We start from the raw sequence: 24,581 nt of genomic DNA on the forward strand, positions 1-24,581 counted from the left end.
AGGAAGGGAAGGAGCACTGTTTTACTTTTTCAACGCAGAATTGTCTGGAATTGAGATCGGACGCCATGTCGCGTTTGGAGAGCTCCTGATGTGCCTAAACAGTGGAAACTCCCAATTCTAACTGAAACCCTAACCCTAGCCCCAACCCTAGCCCTAACCCTTGCACTAACCCTAAATCTAGCCCTAACCCTAGCCCTAATCCTAACCCTACCCCTAATCCTAACAGGAAAATTGAAATACATTTTTAGAATTTTATTATTTTTCCCTAACTAAGGGGGTGATGAAGGGGGGTTTAATTTACTATTTATAGCGTTTTTTTAGCGGATTTTTATGATTGACTGCCGTCACAGACTAAAAGACGCTTTTTATTGCAAAAAATAGTTTTTGCATCTCCACATTTTGAGAGCTATAATGTTTCCATATTTTGGTACACAGAGTCATACGAGTTCTTTTTTGCGGGACGAGTTGACGCTTTTATTGGTAACATTTTTGGGCACGTGACATTTTTTGATCGCTTTTTATTCCGATATTTGTGAGGCAGAATGACCAAAAACCAGCTATTCATGAATTTTTTTTTTTTTTTTGAGCGATCTGACATGCAGGGCTGCAGGCTTACCAGCGCTTGCTCTGAGCAGGCGCTGGTAAGCCACCTCCCTGCAGGACCCGGATGTAGCCCCGCGGCCATTTTGGATCCACGGCCTGCAGGAAGGAGACGCTCGGTACAAGGTGAGCACATCGCCTTGTACCGAGGGTCTCAGGGAAGCACGCAGGGAGCCCCCTCCCCGCGCGATGCTCCCATGTACCGCCGAATAGCTGCGATCATGTTTGATCGTAGTGTTCCGGGGGTTAATGTGCCAGGGGCGGACCGTGACCGCTCCTGGCATATAGTGCGGGATGTCAGCTGAGATAGTCAGCTGACACCCGGCCGCGCTCCCCGCGTGAGCGCAGCCGATCGCATATGACGTACTATCCAGTCACTGGGAATTAAGTCCCAGGTCACCTCGACGGGATAGTACGTCATATGGGATTAAGGGGTTAATTAGCCTGTTAGGGTTATGGCTTGTTCACTATCATTGTTTGCAAATTTCCCAGCTTTATAAAAACCCAGCCTCCCATAAAACAGCAGCGATTATTATTATTATTATTTATTGTTATAGCGCCATTTATTCCATGGCGCTTTACATGTGAGGAGGGGTATACATAATAAAAACAAGTACAATAATGTTAAACAATACAAGTCATAACTGGTACAGGAGGAGTGAGGACCCTGCCCGCGACGGCTCACAATCTACAAGGGATGGGTGAGAATACAGTAGGTGAGGATAGAGCTGGTCATGCAGCGGTTTGGTCGATCGGTGGTTAGTGCAGGTTGTAGGCTTGACGGAAGAGATGGGTCTTCAGGTTCTTTTTGAAGGTTTCGATGGTAGGTGAGAGTCTGATGTGTTGTGGTAGAGGGTTCCAGAGTAGGGGTGATACGCGAGAGAAATCTTGTATACGATTGTGGGAAGAGGAGATAAGAGGGGAGTAGAGAAGGAGATCTTGTGAGGATCGGAGGTTGCGTGTAAGTAAGTACCGGGAGACGAGGTCACAGATGTATGGAGGAGACAGGTTGTGGATGGCTTTGTACGTCATGGTTAGGGTTTTGTAGTGGACTCTGGGCAATGGAGAGCCAGTGAAGGGATTGACAGAGGGGAGAGACCGGGTAATAGCGGGGGGACAGGTGGATTAGACGGACAGCAGAGTTTAGAATAGATTGGAGGGGTGCGAGAGTGTTAGAGGGGAGGCCACAGAGCAGGAGGTTGCAGTAGTCAAGGCGAGAGATGAGGAGGGCATGGACTAGGGTTTTTGCAGATTCATGGTTGAGGAATGAACGGATTTGTGAAATATTTTTGAGTTGAAGTCGACAGGAAGTGGAAAGGGCTTGGATATGTGGTTTGAAGCGATGGATTCTTCTCAGCAACTGCCTAGCACTCTGAAAATGAAAATGGAGGCCCACAAAGGAGAAGGCTATAAGAAGATACCTAAGTATTTTCAAGTTGCCCTTTCCTTAATTCGAAATGTAATTAAGAAATGGCAGTTAACAGGAAGAGGGGTAGGTCAAGATAAGGTCTGGAAGACCAACCAAAATTTCAGTGAGCTGCTCGTAGGATTGCTAGAGGCAAATTATGACCTCTGCTTGACTGCAAAAGACCATCAGACAGATTTGGCAGACTCTGGAGTTGCGGTACATGGTTCTATTTTTCAGAGACACCTGCACAAATATGGCCTTCATGGGAGAGTTATCAGACGAAAACCTCTCCTGCATCCTCAGCATAAAATTCAATGTCAGAAGTATGCAAAGGAACATCTAAACAAGCCTGATGCATTATGACAATAATTCCTGTGGACCAATGAGGTTAAAATAAAAGTATTTGGCCACAATGATCAAAGATGTGTGGGGAAAAAGGGCACAGAATTTCAGGAATAGAACACCTCGCCAACCATTAAACATGGGGGTGGATCAATTATACTTTGGAATTGTGTTGCAGCCAATGGCACAGGAATATTTCACGAGTAGAGAGAAGAAAGGATTCAATTAAATTTCATCAAATTGATGCAAACATAATACCATCTGTCAAAAAAGCTGAAGTTGAAAAGATGATGGCTTCTACAAATGGATAATGATCCTAAACACACTTCACAATAGACTACATCAAAAGGTACAAGCTGAAGCTTTTGCAATGGCCCTCACTGTCCCCTGATCTGAACATCACTGAAAATTAGTGGCTAGACCACAAAATATCAGCGCATGCAAGATGACCCAGGAATCTCACAGAACTGGAAGAATGGATGAAAATCCCTCAAAACAAGAATTGAAAGACTCTTGGCTGGCTACAAAAAGCACTTGCAAGCTGTGATACTTGCAAAAGGGGGTGTTACTGGGTAATAACCATTAAACTTTTTTATAGGCCCATTTTCCCTTTTGTAATTTTTAAAATGTAAAAGATTAAAATATACATTTGTTCTCTAAAATACGAAGGAAATGTGTCATCTTTAACTTTAGGCCTTTTAAAGATCATTTAATCTTCAATGTGCTTAACTGCTCACAATAACATCAATTTTGACCATTGGTGCTTAAACTTTTACATGCCACTGTGTATATAATGCTCAGCATAAATGAGTATGCCCCTTGTGAAATGTATGATTTTAATCAATCTCTCAATGAATACAAAAACAATTTCCAAAATTTTTACAAGACTGATGTTTCATAGAAACTCCCCGATGCCAGCAGCACTCCTGCAGCCCCACATAAGGGCACTGCATGGTTCACTTCACTGTTGGCACTATTCACTTATAAAAATGACTTTAGAAAAATGCATGGAGCCTACAATGAAACATGGTGGTGGCAGCATGAGTGCAGCTGGTATTGGGAAGGTACATTTCATTTATGTACTGCATTATATTGAAAGAGAAGATGCTACCATCACTCCGTGCACTTGGCACACGTGAACTTATCCAACAAAACAATGATCCAAAACACACATCTGATGTACAGGTCCTTCTCAAAAAATTAGCATATAGTGTTAAATTTCATTATTTACCATAATGTAATGATTACAATTAAACTTTCATATATTATAGATTCATTATCCACCAACTGAAATTTGTCAGGTCTTTTATTGTTTTAATACTGATGATTTTGGCATACAACTCCTGATAACCCAAAAAACCTGTCTCAATAAATTAGCATATCAAGAAAAGGTTCTCTAAACGACCTATTACCCTAATCTTCTGAATCAACTAATTAACTCTAAACACATGCAAAAGATACCTGAGGCTTTTTATAAACTCCCTGCCTGGTTCATTACTCAAAACCCCCATCATGGGTAAGACTAGCGACCTGACAGATGTCAAGAAGGCCATCATTGACACCCTCAAGCAAGAGGGTAAGACCCAGAAAGAAATTTCTCAACAAATAGGCTGTTCCCAGAGTGCTGTATCAAGGCACCTCAATGGTAAGTCTGTTGGAAGGAAACAATGTGGCAGAGAACGCTGTACAACGAGAAGAGGAGACCGGACCCTGAGGAAGATTGTGGAGAAGGACCGATTCCAGACCTTGGGGAACCTGAGGAAGCAGTGGACTGAGTCTGGTGTGGAAACATCCAGAGCCACCGTGCACAGGCGTGTGCAGGAAATGGGCTACAGGTGCCGCATTCCCCAGGTAAAGCCACTTTTGAGCTACAGAGAAGCAGCACTGGACTGTTGCTAAGTGGTCCCAAGTACTTTTTTCTGATGAAAGCAAATTTTGCATGTCATTCAGAAATCAAGGTGCCAGAGTCTGGAGGAAGACTGGGGAGAAGGAAATGCCAAAATGCCTGAAGTCCAGTGTCAAGTACCCACAGTCAGTGATGGTGTGGGGTGCCATGTCAGCTGCTGGTGTTGGTCCACTGTGTTTCATCAAGGGCAGGGTCAATGCAGCTAGCTATCAGGAGATTTTGGAGCACTTCATGCTTCCATCGGCTGAAATGCTTTATGGAGATGAAGATTTCATTTTTCAGCACGACCTGGCACCTGCTCACAGTGCCAAAACCACTGGTAAATGGTTTACTGACCATGGTATTACTGTGCTCAATTGGCCTGCCAACTCTCCTGACCTGAACCCCATAGAGAATCTGTGGGATATTGTGAAGAGAAAGTTGAGAGACGCAAGACCCAACACTCTGGATGAGCTTAAGGCCGCTATTGAAGCATCCTGGGCCTCCATAACATCTCAGCAGTGTCACAGGCTGATTGCCTCCATGCCACGCCGCATTGAAGCAGTCATTTCTGCCAAAGGATTCCCGACCAAGTATTGAGTGCATAACTGAACATTATTATTTGTTGGTTTTTTTGTTTGTTATTAAAAAACACTTTTATTTGATTGGATGGGTGAAATATGCTAATTTATTGAGACAGGTTTTTTGGGTTATCAGGAGTTGTATGCCAAAATCATCAGTATTAAAACAATAAAAGACCTGACAAATTTCAGTTGGTGGATAATGAATCTATAATATATGAAAGTTTAATTGTAATCATTACATTATGGTAAATAATGAAATTTAACACTATATGCTAATTTTTTGAGAAGGACCTGTATTTCTCAAGAACAGGGTGAAAGTGAGTCAGTGGCCAAGTATGTCTCCTGAACTGGACCCAACTGAACACCTATGGAGAGTTCTGACGAGACAAGATGATCTTCACTCTCCATCCAGCATCCAGGCTCTAAAAGAGGTTGTTCTTGAAGAATGGATTAAGATAGATGTTGCAATATCCGACCAACTAGTTCATTCCATGCTTATAAGACTTGGTGGTGTTCTTACACATCATGGAAGTCATACGAAATACTAGATGTAGTTGTTTTGGATGTGGGGTGTATTCATTATTCCACTAACGAATTTGAATAAAACTAAAGCTTTTGTAATGAGTTATATTAAATATTAATTAGTGGAACTCAGTCTTCTGAAATTTTTGGAAGTTATTCTTGTGTTCAGTGAGATATTGATAAAAACCTCACTTTTCAAAAGTGGGTGTACTATGTACATATACACACATAATATAGAAACACAAATTTTTGCCATGAAGGAAAGCTGAAGAATAATTAATTTACTTTGTGTCAGGGCAACTGTTACTTGAGAAAATAATGATATTTTACAGCAAAAAAAAAAAAAATTATGACTAACTCTTTCTATATTCGAACAAATGCATTTTTCTAGTTAGCATAATTAAAATGTATATGTATAACACACAAAAGTTGTAGACAGACATAAGAAGGCTGCTTTTACACAAACTATTTCAGTTAATGACTTAGCACAAGCTACAGCCAGAAACATGGCCAAAATTTGGAAAAGGCATAGATCTTTCCACCATGCTTTTTCTCTGTTGGTTTCATAATTGGTTTTGGCTTATAGATATTAACACAAACTATGACTGTTAAAGTGACCTTAGGAACAGGAATTTCTTACCACATGAGGACTTCATCGCCATAGACCGGGAGGCAAGACGGCCCATTAAGCGTGCAACAAGTATCTGTAAATCTGAACTCCAAGACAGGGCAATATCTGGCAGGCCGAATGCAGTCACTGTAAACTTAAAACCCCATTCATTGTTGCTACTGTCCGAAAAGAACAAAAATTGAAGTTGTGGACCAGCCTTGAAAGTTACTTTCTGAAAGAAAAAAAAATTACAATACATTGCTATAGTATACAATACTCTGTATAAATATTTAGACTATGCCTGAAAATTCTTATAATCCAGCCTTCTAGAAAACCTGTCATTATAACAGAAGGATGGAAATAATAGCTTCAATGCGATGTTCTCATTGTACTAACAAGTATTATAGTATGCACTAAACATCCGCAAAACAGTGAGTGGGGAAAGAGGGAGTCCTGTGCAGTCACCTGGTGCAGGACATAAATAGGGGTGCTGAAGAGGAAGGGCGTTCTGATGGTGCCTATCGCCACACACTGCCAGCTCCTCATTGTTATATTTCAACAGTACGGCCTTAAAGGCAAGATCAAAAATGTGGCCCCTTAGATTTACTCCTTCATGACCTTGCTCTTTTGTTTTTTATTCCACTTCTTCCCAGAGCATTAACTTTTATTCTTTTTTATTTTTCAAGTGCTTAAAACTGCAAAAAAGTGTCATTCCACAATTTGTTTTATTTACCATGTTCACTAAATGCTAGGCCAGTACAAGTACACAATTACCAAACATGGATAGGCTTTATTATTATTATTATTATTATTATTATTATTAAAGAGGTGAAAAAAAATCCAAAATTTGTCATTATTTACCTATTTTTCGCTTATGTCGCCATTTTTTAAGACCAGTAGCATCTCCATTTTCCAGGATCTGGGTCTGGGTGGTGGTTTATTTTTTGCAACTTGAGCTGATGTTTTTATGCATACCATTTCAGGGTCGATACAAAGCATTTTATTGCAATGTTGAGGTTGCCAAAAAAATGTTTTTTTTCTCAATACGCCATTTACCGATTTACACCATTGATACCACTCGTAAAAGAGATATTGGTGACAGGTGAGCTTTCCTTCTACACAAATGGGTAAAATTGTTTGAGCAACTTTTCTACATTTTATCAAGACTTACTTTGACTAGTATGGCTGGGTAGTGCTAAGAGCTCACAGAATATCACCAATAAATTATCTACATGAAGGGGATCTGTGAATAAGATTATTAACCATTTCCCCTTGCATTTGCACTTTATCACATACTGCTTTCGCTTGCGTTAGTCTTATTACATTGGAACTATTGAGCACGTTGTGAAATAAACGCGTAAGAACTCTTAAGGTGGGAGTCACACTACCGTACAATGTGGCCAAGAGCTATGCGAGAAAACATCGCATAGCACTCGGCCCAGTGTTACCCTATGGGGCAATCCAGGTCAGTGTATTGTTCTCAGGCGTATTCGGCGTGCGTGTAAAATCATCTGAGACTCGGCAATTCAAGCCTATGGGTAGGAGGAAAAACTCCATCGCCACACAGACCATCCGTATAGTGTGTGACAAATACGCATACATTTTCCTGAAGCCAGGAAACTGCATCACCCAAGAACAGGAAGCTTGGAATGCAGATAGTCCTGGCAACCTATAAAAAAGCCAGGAACACGCCTCAACAATCACTGGGTAAGGCTCCCCAAAACGTTGAGACAAGACCCAATGTAAAAGAACCTGCTCAGTTGCGTTTAAGGTTACCCCGTCACACGTTTTTCACAAACCAGGAAAAACACGACACCAGCAGAGCTTCTATTTGAAAGATTTGAGGAGTTAACTTCTTGTAGAGCCAATGTATGGCTTTCTTGATTAGGTTTTTATTCATTTCAAACCATTGAGCCAGTTAATTTAATGTGATGGTACATACGGAAAATCAGTGAGAATTGGAAAGCCATACAGATGTCATACAGATAAATGGCTGAGAGATAATCGCATTACACACGGATGACCATACAAAGAACACTCGTGCAACTCTCGGCAAGGAGACTCGGACCGATCTTTTATACATTTAGTGTGACTCCGGGCTTGTATAGGCTATCCCCTATGAATTGTTCAATGCCAAAAGGAACTAGGGAATAAGGGAGATTAAAAAATTGTCTTTTTTTACACTAGCACTTTATCTATGGCACTTACTGGCCACAGTACTACTAGATGATTGAATTATTGTTGTTACTATTCATTATATACTGTATTCCCGCTCTGTGTATGCGTAATTGTCACAGACTTACCATAAGGGAATGCTTCCAGCCCAAGTTATTGTGCTTCTTGTGATTTGTCCTTTTCTTGATAAATTCATTTTGTTCTGTGCTATACATAGCCGTGCTAAAGTATGTGTAAAGCAAAAATAATTTTCTTCTATAATTCACAATGACAGGCACGAGGGTCTTCTGCAGACCCGGCCGTTATGACTATCCATCAGCGCCTCGCAATCACATAGCAGGGAAACCGATGGACGGGATTCGCGATGCGCTTCCAGCCAGCGAGTGTTAATGGGGTTTTCCCCAAGAACAAAAGCACAGGAACATTTTATTTTATTTTTTTTAAACACATCCAATTGTGGAAGTTATTATTCCAAGATCTATGGGTTACAATCAACCTTTTTTCTGTGGGAAAACTCCTTTAAATGATGCCTTCAATGATTGGCAGTGGCATTTCACTGGTTAACAGCCAGGGGTGAATCTCGGATCCACCCATGGCTGTTAGAGGCACTTGGTGGCTGATTAAATCAGCCATCAAGTACAGGGAAAGATGCAGGCTCAGAAACGGAGCCTGCATCAAACGCAGGGACACAACCTTTGACGTACCTATGCGTCAAAGATTGTGATGGGGGTTAAAAGGACTTTGCAGTAAAAAAAATGCATGTATTATTTTAAAATGTTGTTGAAATAACAAAAAACATATTGCTTAGCATTTATTACTTACCTTTGGCCACTTGTCAGTACCAACTTTGTGATCATAACGAACTTTGCCGCCTCTGGCATCTGTAAACTCCAAGTAGTCATATCTGCACATACATATAAAACTCATTTGTTACGGCTAGTATCCACAATGAAGCAATCAATTCCGTGTGTAAAAAGCACAAATCAATTATTGATAATTAAAATTGATTGCTCATAAATAAATTATTATAGCTTGAAGAGTTGATGAATGTACATTTTCATTTTCCTATCCAAACTAGTGGAGGCGTATGGTAAGTTTAATTAAATGTCCATACATTTTTTCAAACCACTCATTTGCACACGGATTTAGAAATTGGGAAATGCAGTTATCTGTTATATAAGATAATACTATACGAGAATTACCTCTTTTCAGTTTCACACTTGTCATCGAATTCCACCTCAAAGTAAGTTGCCCCAGGGCATAGGAAGACTGTTGTATCACGACAATTGTTTTCATAGTTGTGAGGCGATTCCATGTTCCAGGTCTGGATGACCACCGGTTGTTGCACTTGATTCCAACTTTCCATTTCAATCTATTCATGATAAAAAGAACACTATACTCCTGAAGTGCTCCAGGATTAAAATAAAAACATTATTAAATACATAAGAATGTACAATGTTTACATATCCAATGAAAATTAAAGGGGTTTTTACTATGATAAAAAATATAGGGTACCAATGGGGCACAAAGATAGCACATTCAGATTCGCAACCAATTCCAAACATATTCGCTTAACTCTAGTGAAGGGTGCCGCTCTTACAGCCGGCTATGAGAACGCCGCTGTCTACCTAGGATATATGGCTTCTCTGCATTCAAGTACAGATATCATCTGCAAATACTCGGCCAAAGGAGCAGAAGTCTGCAAGTGGACGTACTATCTGGATAGAAGCAGGCTACAAAACAATGATCAGGCTACACGGGCATGCCTGATCTAGAAAAGGGAAGCATTTCAGGAATTAAATTCTATTTGAAAATGGATTTTGATCTTTTCAATAAAATGTATTTCTTTTTAGCTCTGGAAAATTCCCGAAAAAAAATGTAGAACAAAATTTGCATGCGTTACATGCAAATCTGAGAGTTAAGCTCTGTTAAAATCTGTGCAGAATTGTAGAAAATGGAATCCTCTGCGAAAACCTGCTGCCTTATGCCCACAGCACCTACCTTATTGGCACTTTCACCAGGATCACCACAAAGCTTCTTCATTAACTTGGTTAAATTGCTGAAACTCTGAAGTAGTAAACAGTGTGGAATATCAATAGCACAAAACTCCAACATGTATGTCATCTGTCAAAATCAAAAATGGTGTTAGGGAGTAAAACATTAAAAAGGTGAAATACTTCGCCCTATGTGCCTTTTACTCACGAGCTGGCGTGTTGACATGGCAAACACAGAATTGTTCAGCTTTTCAATGATCATCTTCCCACTGCACTCGTTCAGTAAGGGTTCCAGTATAGTTTTGGTGTTTGTTAAGAAAAGATCAACATCTAAAAAACACATAAAACTATCAGAATAAACAGAGAGCAAAAAAAATCAATTTAGAAAGACTCCAATACTGCTTTATGAAGACAGCACTCCTTCTTAGAAAAAAATTTAGTGGTGTATTAGCCTATATGGGTTATCGTGATCAGTCCTGTCCGACAGGCGTGGCTAATCTAGGTCCAATGACTCCTCCCTTCTTGCGATGGAGTCCTCCTCTGCTTTGTCTGGATGACACGTCCTACGTCATCCATTGTTCCCCTTCACTCTCCAGTGTGGGGGGGCACTTCTCTCTGCATTACCGAGAGCAGAGAAAAGTACTGTTCGGCAAATGTACTTTGCTCTGGCAAAGAGAAGTGCACCTGCGCAGAAGCACAAAGGGGAACACTGTGTATATGACGTAGGACGTGTCATCTACACGAAGCAGAGAAGGAGGACAGCATCACAAGAAGAGAGGAGGCACAGGATGAAGACCAGCAACGCCCATCGGTCCACACCGCCTCATAGGGGAGTATAATAAAATATAGGGCTTTTTTTTTTTGCCTTCGAGTCATATATACAGAGAATTCGAGTCATATATACAGTATTTTGGAATGTTGTCACATGTGGCTGATGAATACATTGAATTTTATTATTCAGACTGCAGGAAACTGGGGGGGGGATTTTTCTTTTTTTTGTTATATACATTTTTAATTTTTAATACATGCACCATTTCTCCATATTTTGGTATAGGGTAAAAGTATACCAAAAAAGAATCTTCTTGGAATCCATTTGACAAATTTAGGTCAAGGTAGACTGATATGTTATTCAACGTCACACGAACTGTAGCATAACCATGATGTAAAGCTGTTCACTATAAGCAAAAAATGACCCATTGCTTTTGTGTGTGCTTTTTTACATTTTGGATATGCATTTTAATAGGACTATCTACATTTTTTTTTAAATTCGTAATCTTGCCATTTTCACACTGGCCATCAGCTCTTTTTCAGATTCTTATTTCCCGTCCTTCCAGGAACAGTTTTCAGCATAAATACTTAGAGAAGTTAGAGTCCCAGTGACCAGTGTGAAAATTGCAAGAGTTCTAATTTTTAATACAGTGTGATATGGGAAAAATAAAAAGAAATTGCCAAATAATTACTTTTAAAAGGAGGGGAGTATGCTACCGGACAATGCTCAATCATAAGCAGGCAGCAACACATGGGGGAAAGAAGAATAAGCTAAAACAATAGCTTATAAAAGGTGTCTCAGTGTGACACTTAGTGGCAGTCTGTAGTCACACACAGCTACTTAGTGAGGAGATCAATGTGCCGGGATCAGAGCAGAAATAAGTCACTATATACACCTGTCATTTTACGGCAATTAGTGTGGGTGAGGGCAGCACAGCAGAGCTGAGCTTTGTCTCACTACGAAGACGTCTGCTGCTCTCCTCTCACAGTCCTGTCAAGCTTTGCTGTATTCAACTCCCATCACAACGATTGCTGTGAGATGAAAGGTATAATGACACTCTGCTTCTGCAGTTTGTGATGACATACAGGTCTGCAGTGAGATCCATGAGGAGAGCAGACTGTCATTACATGCCTCACACAGAGGTAACCTGCTCCAAGCTATTGTATGCTGATGACCGCGTCATGAAGGGGAAGAGTACAGGCTCAGGGAAAAATCTGGAAATGCCCAGTTGGGCTTAACATACATTATAACATGCACTTTACAAGCTAATACCTCCACAACCAAGAGGAAAAATAAAAAGTGCAGTTTTATTTCAGCTTTGCAGCCACTATTTAATGATTAGGTAAGTTTGACATGCGCATAGTAAAAAAAAAAAATTTTAACACAAAAACCTGATCTGAATAGGTAATTTTCTGATTATATCTTAATATGTATGTAGCAGTCCCTCATTGGTCAAATATGTATATCTATATGATTTGTCCCCACAGATTTAAAACAATATTCCCATAGCACTGTTCTTCATACCATGATTGAGGGCAGTTATTGCACCAGAAACATGCCAGTTTTAAAACTTTTTGTATTGATCCACTTGATATAATGTACTTTGAATTTGGATTCAAGAAGTATCGTTTGTCCTTACAGAAAGTGACATGTTAAGCATGTCGAGATGAGGAGACTTAAAGCCGCAATGCTCCTCTGGAACTGCAAATTGAGATTCTGGATTGGTTTTCATCCTAAGTCAGGTGACAAGACTCGTTAAAGGATCGACATTGACTGTTAGGATTTCTGCTTCCAATAGGTGGCTCAATAGTTCTAGTCCTCTTCCTCTCTGAAGAGACAATTTGCGATGTGAATTAAGGATTTTATTTTACCGGATGGGAAGTGCCGAACTTTTCCTCTCCAGTTTCCCACTTGCACCCCCACCCTCTTTGATTCACAGCTCTGGCTTCATAGAGCTAGAAAAGGGTGGAGATAGACGGAAACCAAGCAGAAGGTTAGGTGTATTTAAATGATTGGCTCCACCATGACGCACTGAGTGCCTGTAATTGGTTTGAATAGTGATTCTGGGCTAACAAAGTCCCTTTTTAAAAAAAAAAATTTATTATATATAAGGGTGCTGTCATGGGTTCCAAAAAATCCCGTTACCGGTAAGTAACTAAGAATTTATTGATCACCCATGACCGCACCACGAGAGAATTACAAGTAAGATTTTAGGAGGGACCACAGCCTGGAGCACCCTTTTTCCAAAGGTGAGGTCAGAAGAGGAACCCATATCCAGATTATGATGCTAATATAAAGTGGAAGGAAAAGACCAGGTTTCTGCCTTACAGATCTGCTCGATTGAGATGTCCGATCTCTCCGCCTAGGAGGTTGCCGCGGCCCTTGTAGAGTGAGCTTTCAGACCTTGCCACTAGCAGAATAAGCTAAAGAAATGGCCTCCTTAAACCGCTTAGCTATTGTGCATTTTGAAGCTTTAAGCCCCTGGAGGAACACAAAGAACTAACCTCCTTCCAGGAGTGAGTAACAGACAGGTACTTCAGCAGACCTTCTAACATCTAGCGTTTGAAGCTTTTCTACCTTCTGATTCTTAGTGCTAGAACATAAAGGAGGAAGAACTATTTCCTGTAATCTATGAAACGGAGATGCTACTTTAGGTAGGTAGAAAGGATGGATCAGGCTTCAAAACTACCCTGTCTTTCAGAAACTGAATGAATGGTGGAAGTCTGGAAAGTGCCTGAATGCCACTGACCCTTCGGGCAGATGTTAAGGCTACCAAAAGGGCTGGAACTTTTACAGGTGCTAAATTAACGGGCTCGAATGGTAACTCTGTCATAAATGCTAAGATTAGGTTTAAATACCAGGTCACTACTCTTTCTTTTAATATGGGCCTGGATCTAGATTGAAGCCATAATCAATCTACCGTATATACTCGAGTATAAGCCGAGATTTTCAGCCCAAAAAAATGGGCTGAAAGTGCCTTTCTCGGCTTATACTCGAGTCATGGAAGGCGGGTGAGGGGGAGCGACACCTGTGAAATACCTGCTCCCGGCGCTCCTGACGCGGTCCCCGCATGTCCCACGGTCTTCGGGCACGGCAGCTTCTTCCCCTGTTCAGCTGTCACTGGTACTGCACATTAAAGTTATGAATATGGACTCCACTCCCATAGGGGTGGAGCTGCATATTCATTACTGTAATGAGCGGTGCTACGTGACCGCTCACTACAGGAAGAAGCTGCCGCTCCCGAAGACGTGGGACATGCAGGGACCGCAACAGGAGCAGGTGAGTATGTCATATTCACCTTTCCGCGTTCCACCGCCGCCTCGTCTTCCGCGTCCTCTGCAGTGACTGTTCAGGTCAGAGGGCGCGATGACGTGTTAGTGTGCGCACCGCCCTCTGCCTGAACAGTCAGTGCGGAGAGACGGGACGCTGAGGAGTAGCGACGAGAGGTGAGTGTCTTTTTTTTTTTTTTTTTAGTGCAGCAGCATTATTACATGTGGCACAATGCTATATGGATCATCTATGGGGCCATAAAGAACTGCATGGAGCATTATATGGGGCATCTATGGGGCTATAAAGAACTGCATGGAGTATTATATGGGGCATCTATGGGGCCATAACTGCATGTAGCATTATATGGGGCAATAACTGCATGGAGAATTATATGGAGCAATAACTGTATGGAGCATTATATGGGGCATCTATGGGGCCATAACTGCATGGAGCATTATATGGGGCATCTATGGGGCCATAACTGCATGGAGCATTATATGGGGCATTATATGGGGCAATAAAGAACTGCTTGGAGCATTATATGGAGCCATAACTGCATGGAGCATTATATGGAGCATCTATGGGGACATAACTGCATGGAGAATTATGTGGGGCATTACATGGGGCCATAAAGAACTGCATGGAGCATCTATGGGCCATAAAGAACTGCATGGAGCATTATATGGGGCATTTATGGGGCCATAAAGAACTGCATGGATCATTACATGGGGCATCTATAAGGCCATAAAGAACTGAATGGAGCATTATGTGGGGCATCTTATGGGGCCATAAAGAACTGCATGGAGCATTATATGGGGCATATTTGTATATGGAGAATCTTATGGGGCCATATTGAACTGTATGGAGCATTATATGGGGCCTATTTTGTATGGAGCATCTTATGAGGCCATAATAAACAGTATGGAGCATTATATGGGGCTCCTGATTCAATATGGATATTCAAAAACACTTAACCTACTGATGTCTCAATTAATTTTACTTTTATTGGTATCTTTTTATTTTTGACATTTACCGGTAGCTGCTGCATTTTCCACCCTAGGCTTATACTCGAGTCAATAAGTTTTCCCAGTTTTTTGTTGCAAAATTAGGGGGGGGGGGGGGGGTCGGCTTATACTCGGGTCGGCTTATTCTCGAGTATATACGGGTAGATACCCTATAATTCCGTGCTAGATCACAGTTATGCAGGGCCCCCAAAGATGACACCTAGACTTTGAGGGTGTTGGTGGATAGGCCTAGTTCAAGGCATTTCCACAGAAAATTCCAGAACACAACCCACTGGAGCACCATCCTCAATCCTTGATCCCAAGGCTGTTAGAAATGTTGTCCATGTTCTGGCATAAATTCTGGTTGTGGACACCTTCCTACTTTGAACTTCGAAGAAGGGTGGATATAAGATTAACACTGAAATGCTTCGCCGTCAAATGAAGGTTGGTTACTAGTGGATGATGAATTGGTCCCTGAGAGAGGAGATTCGAAACCTCGTAAGAGGACCCACGGGTCGGTGAACAACATTTACCTCAACCATAAGAACCACGGTCTTCTGGGCCAAAAGTGTGCGAATAATATAATCCTTGTCTTGTCTTCTCTGATCTTCCTTACCACCTGTGGGATCAGGGCTATTGGAGCAAAAGCGTACACGAGGTTGAACTTCTATGGAACTAAAAAGCCATCTACCCCGAGAACCTGGTCTGGGATTCAGAGAAGAGACATTTTTAACCTTCCTATTCAACCTGGTGGCAAAGGTCTTTGTCCAGACAGCCCAACATCTACACTACCTGGCTTTAGATAGACTGATCAAACACCGACTCTCCTGGCCTTAGTTCACTGCAGCTTAAAAAGTCCACTCTAATGGTCGCTTTTCCTTTAATGAGGAGAGCCGTCAAAGACAGGAGTTGACTTTCTGCTAGTTGGAATAAGCGATCTGTCACCTCCATTAAAAGGGTCTGGATCGGGTTCCTCCTGGTGTTTTATGTAGGCCACTGCAAACCGATTGTCAGAGAGGATCCTGATATGATGACCCTGAAGGAACACAGTGAGTCTTCTTACTGCCAATTAAACTGCAAGCAATTCCTTCAAGTTTGATAGGATGAAAAACAAACAAAAAAAACTCTCGTCCCCTGACCAAATCCCTTTGATTACTATGCTTTCTAGATGAGCCCCCTGGACAGAGTGATATCCAACCACCAAGGGAGGGACTGCATTGATTACTGGAATAGCGTCATCCATCCTTCCAGGTGTCCTCTAAGGGAAATGGTGTTTAACACATCCCGTTGTAAGGCTCTAGTATAGAATTGGGCCCACAGGACTAGCTGGATGCAAGGCGTCAGAGAAACTAGAAGGGACATAGCACTTCTAAGAGACATGGTGGGGAACTTCAGGGCCCTTAACACCGGCGTTGGAAGTTTTCTATTTCACCGCCTGGGAGATTACAATCATGCACCTTAGTCCAGCAGAAGACATACAAATTACTGCACTTTTAGGGGGCTCTAACCTCAATTTTTTTAAGGTTCAATAGCTAGCTTAAGCATTCTAAAGTGGACATTACTCCTTCTAGCCGAGAAGTGCAATGCCAGACCGAATTGCCTACTGCTAGAAAATCATCCAAATACGGGACAGTCAATACATTCTTTTCACGGAGGTGGACCAGGACCTCTTCCACCACTTTGGAGAAGACATGAGGAGTAATTGCGAGGCCAAATGGGAGGGCTCTAAACTGGAAGTGACTGACTACTCACCCAATGCCTACCGCAAGTCTGAGGTACTTTGGGTGTTCTACATGAATGGGCACATGGTAGCAAGATTCCTCTAGATCTAAAACTGTCATGAAGCAATCCGGGAAGAGTAATTTTATTGCAGATTTTACAGATTCTGTCTTGAAAGTAATTGAATAATTTATTATTGTCCTAAAGGAGCAGTCTGGTTTCTTAATTAGAAAGAGAGGGGAGTAAAACTCTTTCAATTTTTCCAACAAGGAAAACATCAAATAGGACAGATTCCTGCACCAGGTCTGAGACTTCTTCCTCTAAGGCCTGTTGTTCTGCTATTGAAGACAGAGATGGAGTTACCCGGATTCTATCAGGCAAAAAATCCAATTACTCCTTAATATTTCTTCCCAGGCTGGAAGTACAAAGGCCAACCTCCAACCAAGGCTGGAAGTCATTGGCTTGGTTTTTTGAATCCTGGTAGGAGGTTACGAACATGAAACCACTACCTTCCGTGTCCGCTGTCTTCCTTGTACCTTTAAGGAAGGTATTCGCTTTATTGTTGAGGGGTCTTTTAAATTCCCCATGTCTTCAAAGGGGGTGAGATGTTCTTCTAGAAGACTTTGCAATGGCCGCATCCAGTTTTGGGGCTTTGTCCCAGTTTGACCACTAAGGCTCATCAAAGGGATATCTCCTGTTAAACGACATGGGCAAGGAGACTGTTTTTTTCCCATTCCCTCTGTTTCAAGGCACGGATCTTTTAGTTTAAAGGAAACGACCTATTCCTCTTTTGGTCTTGGCCTTCAAACAATGTCCTGAATCCATCTTTCAGGCTCAGACTCTTCTATCTCCATCATGGTACGAACTGCCTTTATAAGTTTGTCCATCTGTTCTATAGGGAAACAGAGATGACCTGTGTTATTGTCTGAAGAGGAGGCGGCTGATGAGGAGGATTCGGAGGAGTCGTCATCCTTATCTGAAACATCAGACATCCAAACCATTAGACCTAGCCATTTTATTCTTCTTCCCTTTATGGACATCTTCCTGGAAAAGGTACTTAAGGGACTTCTAACTTTCACCCTAACGATTGATCTTGAGTTGGTGGCAAAGCTAGGGGTTTCCTCCACTACGGTCTGCTCTATACAAGTCTTTTTGGGTAGGAGTCAAGCAATAGATTTCTACAAAGTGCACACTCCTTGTACTTAGATTTTGCTGTACACATTTCTTTCCCTGGTAACAAAATCACAAAAAAAAAAAAAAAAAAAAACGGGAAAGGTTACATCACTGAATAAACTTTCCCAAAGATCACTTACCATTGTGAGGTAATTTAATAGTACCAGATTATAGGGGACACATCGCAGCCAAAAGACCATCGTGAGATGCTGAAGACTCATCCACTCTGCTGGAGACCCCCTGACTGAATTTGCCATTGCCTGCAGAATTCCATCTCTCACCAACATGGCCGCCACCATTACAGCTATGGAGTCTATGCCGTTCTGCTGAGGCCTCCCAATGAGCTGTTGCTGCTGCTTAGGCTGCTGCTACTCGGGTGCATCGATTCTCCTGAACCGGACAACAGGCAAGGAAGTGCTGATCCATGCTCTGATCGCCGCTAAAATGCTGGAGCAGCGCCTTTGCTTGCACCACCAAGCTCCGGTACTCCTCGGAAGTTCCGGGTTAGCAGTTCAATCACGTAGCGCATCATGGGGGTGCACCCCAGCTGTGGCATCCAAGCATGCCCTGGCTGTGCTACCTGGGCATGCCCTGCCTTTCTTCCCATGTCAAACCCAAACACGCCGGGCGGCGTCACTGGAACACTGCACATGCCACTGTCGTCTTCTCCGGTGAGTGCCAGTGCCCAAAGAGCCACGCCAGAGCCAGGTATTCCCACCCAGGATACTGCTCACTTGTACCAGCACACAAGTGTTATTCTCCCTGACCAACTACAGTGCTTCCAGAGACCCCGCTGCTTGAACAGACAAGCTGGGCCTGGAAAAACAAGTCATCCGTTCTTCTGATCTTCAGGTATGCCTGCAAGAGGTTCACTCGTGAAGGACAGGAAACCAACTAATGCATGGAAGAGGAGCTGACGTTTTATGCCTGTAGGTTTCCTGTCCTTGGAAGGCAGCTGCACCCTCTCTCTTGGTGCTGTCATGGGTGATCGATAAAAGTAATGTTTCTGCTTCCTATAACGTGCACACAGTGCTGTGTGTGTAGCGATTTAGGCTATGTGCACACGTTCAGGATTTTTTGCGTTTTTTTTCATCCGTTTTCCGCAGAAAAAACTCTTTAAAAATGCATACATAAGCATCCCATCATTTTTAATGCATTCTGCAATTTTTGTGCACATGATGCGTTTTTTCCGCGAAAAAATGCATTGCTGTAGAAAAAACGCAGCATGTTTATCAATTTTGCGGATTTTTCGCGCTTTTGCAGCTATTTAATGCATTGGGAAGCTCCGGAAAAAAAACACGTCAAAAACACAAAATAAAAACGCGGAAAAAAAAAGCATGCGGATTTCTTGCAGAAAATGTCCGGTTTTGTTAAGGAAATTTCTGCAAGAAATCCTGACATGTGCACATAGCCTAAAAATGCTGCGTTTTTTGTTTTTTTTTTATATAAAACACCTAGAGGGTCCCAGCTGGGAGATGGCCAGCTTCACACTCCTGCAACTGCAGGATCTCCTTACAGCTACTTAATCTGCAATGATGTTTTAAAATGTGATTGAACCGGAATGGCTCAGTGGCTTGTTACTAAACATTACAATATGGTTTTTACATAGTGTTATTTTTAAACAAAAAGAAAATAGATAATGGTCATCCGAAATTGCAAATAGTATTGAAACTTTCTAAATAGATCCAACTTACATTTGACAAACAATTCTCTGGCCTTTAGCTTGGACATAGGATCTTCTCCTTTTAGCTGGCAAAAACACCATGACAAAAGACTACCCTGGATCGTCCAGAACAAGGAATGCAAATTTGAGCCACATTCTCCCTGGGTATCATGCAAAACTAATGTCTTACTCTGCAAATAGAAAAAAAAATTGTAAACAATTCAGTCATCTCTAAAAATCCTGACAATTGAGAAACGTTAGCCAGAAACACTGCAAATATTGTTCCTTTCTCTCAACTACAACCAAAAATATACTGTACCATCTGCTTTCATATTCATAAGACCCAAAGTATAAAACTAGAAACTAAGAAGTTACCTCTCTCACTGCCATCACCAAAAATGTCTCCATGACAGACAGCACTTGACTGATGTCAAAATCAGGAGAAACCTCAGCTTCTGGAAGTAATAATAATCCACTTGGGTCTTGCTCACTGAAATAAAAAATAAATAGAATAAGGAAAAAAATATATACATATACACATCATTAATTAAAATTCCAAATTCGAACCCTTGATTATTTTATTTTTACCTAGCTATAAAATATAATAGTGAATAGAACATTGGACCCTCCTCCCTTGCACGTCACTACATAGAATTTTTTCTTGATATACCTCGTGTCTGTCATTTTTTGAGATGTGCTATCCTCGGACGCTTAGACCGAATCATATCTGATGACGTGATGATCACCTGAGCGGCCGTGGAACGCATCTTGCATCCCGCCGCAATGAATATTACAACTTCTGCGGCATCACTTTGGCATCGCCTACAATTACATCACTTCTGGTGATGATGCGTAAGGGTCCGCAGACCGCGTGGAGCGCATTTACGTTCCATTTTTACAAGGACGATAACTTCTGCTACACCTTTGCGGAAGTATACAAAAAGAGAGCCTTTCATATTATGCAGTCATTATGGGACGTTGCTCATTACAGTACATTACACTCACACGCACTTTATTGTCCCCTGATGAACCCTGGTCTATCCTCCTTGGGAAAAAGCGTCGGTATGCTTGTATCACTTTATTGGATGAGTACATTCTCTATTATTTACTGCAATATTTTTCATCACTATCATTGGTTCGTATGGATCAAATTTTGCCATTATCTACTGAATTCAAAAGGAGTTTCTTTCACTGTTCAAATTACACTGGTCTACAAAAAAAAATAATAATTCTAGCATGGACTTTATGAACAGTTTTAGACTAATTTGAGGGTGCTGAATTCAAATCTGATCTTATAATTTCTTTATCACATCACGTTTTTGCGCTACAGGCATATAGCCCATTTTCAAGAATTCCATGATAAATATAAGTAGTGTATGAAAAGTGCCGGTTTATACGGTTCACTAAGGTAAATTTAGTTTTCATTCAGTCTCCCAATAAACGTGAGAATATCTTTGTTTTCTTTGAACATGCATAATTCCCATTTGTTATAACAACACCCTTATTTTCTGTGCTACTGGGACAGTAGAGCTACAGCAGAGCATTGGGTGAAAACTGAATGGCCTCAGCGACAGAGTTTGGCATCTGGCGATAAGAATGTCATCCATGATCCTCTAGTGGATAGGAAGGACATTGTCTTTCCTCCCTTACACATAAAACTTGGATTGATGAAGTAGTTCATCAAAGCTCTCAATCAGGCCGGCCTCACACTAGCGAGTTTTACGGACGTAAGAGAGGTGCTGAAAATACGGATTGCATACGGTACAATGCTTCTCTATGCCCCTGCTCCTATCAGCCGTATTTTACTGATCCGTATTATACGGTCTTCTACGGCCGTAGAAAATCGCAGCATGCTGCGTTTGTCACCGTATTGCGCAAAAAATCCGCCAATGAAAGTCTATGGGGGCCAGAAAAATACGGATTACACATGGACCAGCAATGTGACTTGCGAGAAATACGCAGCGGTGTGAAGAGAGAAAAGCCGGCAATTCAGTGTGGTGTACAGTAAAATCACACTGACAGATAACAATAGAATATGTAGAATAAATGTGTACACATAGAATAGGTATAGGTATATCTATAATATAACGCTGGGAGCGTCACTCTGTCCGAAGCATTTATAGACTGCGCAAGCGCCGGCGCAGTCTGGGCCTCACAGAGTGACGCTCCCAGGAGATCGCGGTATGCGTAAACACTGAACGCACACCGCGATCTCCACCGGAGAGTCAGGGACCGCCAGGAGGGTAAGTATATTCACCTGTCCCCCGTTCCAGCGCTGCGTGCGGCTCCGTCTCCCGGGTCCTCTGCTGTGACGTTCCCAGTTCAGAGGGCGCGAAGACGCGCTTAATGCGCGCTGGCGCCGCCCTCTGACTGAACAGTGACAACCAGAGGAGCCGGAAGATGGCGGCGCGCAGCACTGGAACGGGACAGACAGGTGAGTATAGCAAGTGCTGGGGGCCTGAGCTAGCGGTGACTCCGGCACCTGACCCCAGAGCACTCGGCGCCCAGCAACGATAGGCGAGTATGGTATTTTTTTTTTTAATATATATATATATATATATATATATATATATATATATATATATATATATATATATATATATATATATATATATATATATATATCAGTAGCATACGGGGCATATATAATGGAGCATCTTATGGGGGGCATATAATACAATGGTGGTGCAGGATGGGAGCAGCACATGACAGAACGGGGGCGCAGGATGGGAGCAGCACGTGACAGAACGGGCGCAGGATGGCAGCAGCACATGACAGAACAGGGGCGCAGGATGGGAGCAGCACATGACAGAATGGGGGCGCAAGATGGGAGCAGCACATGACAGAACGGGGGCACAGGATGGCAGCAGCACATGACAGAACGGGCGCAGGATGGGAGCAGCACATGACAGAACGGGGGCGCAGGATTGCAGCAGCACATGACAGAACGGGGGCGCAGGATTGCAGCAGCACATGACAGAACGGGGGCGCAGGTTGTGAGCAGCACATGACAGAACGGGGGCGCAGGATTGCAGCAGCACATGACAGAACGGGGGCGCAGGATTGCAGCAGCACATGACAGAACGGGGGCGCAGGATGGGAGCAGCACATGACAGAACGGGGGCGCAGGATGGCAGCAGCACATAACAGAACGGGCGCAGGATGGGAGCAGCACATGACAGAACAGGGGCGCAGGATGGGAGCAGCACATGTCAGAACAGGGGCGCAGGATGGGAGCAGCACATGACAGAATGGGGGCGCAAGATGGGAGCATCACATGACAGAACAGGGGCGCAGGATGGCAGCAGCACATGACAGAACGGGCGCAGGATGGGAGCAGCACATGACAGAACAGGGGCGCAGGATGGGAGCAGCACATGAAAGAACGGGGGCACTGGATGGGAGCAGCACATGACAGAACGGGGGCGCAGGATGGGAACAGCACATGACAGAACGGGCGAACGATGGCAGCAGCACATGACAAAACGGGTGCAGGATGGGAGCAGCACATGACAGAACGGGGGCGCAGGATGGCAGCAGCACATGACAGAAGGGGCGCAGGATGGGAGCAGCACATGACAGAACGGGGGCGCAGGATGGGAGCAGCACATGACAGAACGGGGGCGCAGGATGGCAGCAGCACATGACAGAACGGGCGCAGGATGGGAGCAGCACATGACAGAATGGGGGCGCACGATGGGAGCAGCACATGACAGAATGGGGGCGCAAGATGGGTGCAGAACATGTCAGAATGGAGGCGCAGGATGGGAGCAGCACACGTCACAATGTGGGCGCAGGATGGAAGCAGCACATTACAGAATGGGGGCGCAGGATGGGTGCAACACATGACAGAATGGGGGCGCAAGATGGGTGCAACATATCGCAGGATGGGGGCGCAGGATGGGTGCAGCACATGACAGGATGGGGACGCAGGATGGAGCAGCACATGTCAGAATGGGGGTGCAGGATGGGAGCAGCACATGTCAGAATGGGGGTACAGGATGGGTGCAGCACATGTCAGGATGGGGACGCAGGATGGAGCAGCTCATGACAGGATGGGGACGCAGGATGGAGCAGCACATACCAGGATGGAGACCATATACCAATATAGATGCTAGCCACCCGGGCGTAGAACGGGTTCAATAGCTAGTATAGGTTTATTATATTATATATTTCCAGGAAAGTTCCCACGCTCGAGTTCATATGAGGACAACCAGCAGAGGGCGCATCACCGCGAATGAAGGTAACTATAGGTCATTGACCTACATTACCTTCATTCCCCGGGGTTTTACAGGCACGAGCACAGCTGCATTATAGCAGAGCTCCTGCCTGTAAAATATTTTAACCCCTTCAGATGAATTTACATCGTGGGACGTTACAGATCATCGGAAGGTAAGTATATTGTTGGTTTATTATTTTTCCTTTGTTACAGAGCGAGGGTCTTCAGGTGGATTGAGAGAGCAATAAAATATTAAAACAAACTGTTTATTTCATTAAAATAATTTTTAATAATGTGTTTTTTTAACCATTTCATGCTATTGGATTAATAATGGATAGGTGTCATAATTGACGCCTCTCCATTATTAATCTGGCTTAATGTCACCTTACAATAGCAAGGTGACATTAACCCTTCATTACCCCATATCCAACCGCTACACGGGAAGAGAGTGGCCAAATGCCAGAATAGGCGCATCTTCCAGGGGCAAAAACCGTGGACCCTTTCCAGGCTATTAATATCTGCCCTCAGTCACTGGCTTTACTACTCTGGCGGAGAAAATTGCGCGGGAGCCCACGCCAATTTTTTCCGCCATTTAACCCTTACATTTAATAGCTAGAGCGCCCAAATTTTGCACCCACACACTA

General features: G+C 42.9%; 1 protein-coding gene across 1 annotated transcript in view; it reads right to left on the minus strand.

Annotated features, from left to right (window-relative positions):
• Positions 1-24,581, minus strand: part of LOC138658809 (zinc finger ZZ-type and EF-hand domain-containing protein 1-like) — a 280,359-nt gene that overhangs the window by 124,323 nt on the left and 131,455 nt on the right. Inside the window, exons 18-24 of the mRNA XM_069745866.1 lie at positions 20,094-20,208; positions 19,750-19,909; positions 10,329-10,450; positions 10,128-10,250; positions 9,329-9,498; positions 8,949-9,030; positions 5,982-6,183 (exon numbers count right to left, since the gene is read on the minus strand). Coding sequence (XP_069601967.1) covers positions 5,982-6,183; positions 8,949-9,030; positions 9,329-9,498; positions 10,128-10,250; positions 10,329-10,450; positions 19,750-19,909; positions 20,094-20,208 — 974 coding nt within the window. The remainder of the gene's footprint in view (positions 1-5,981; positions 6,184-8,948; positions 9,031-9,328; positions 9,499-10,127; positions 10,251-10,328; positions 10,451-19,749; positions 19,910-20,093; positions 20,209-24,581) is intronic.

This window comes from Ranitomeya imitator, chromosome 1, assembly GCF_032444005.1.
Source record: "Ranitomeya imitator isolate aRanImi1 chromosome 1, aRanImi1.pri, whole genome shotgun sequence".
Taxonomy (NCBI): Eukaryota; Metazoa; Chordata; class Amphibia; order Anura; family Dendrobatidae; genus Ranitomeya; species Ranitomeya imitator.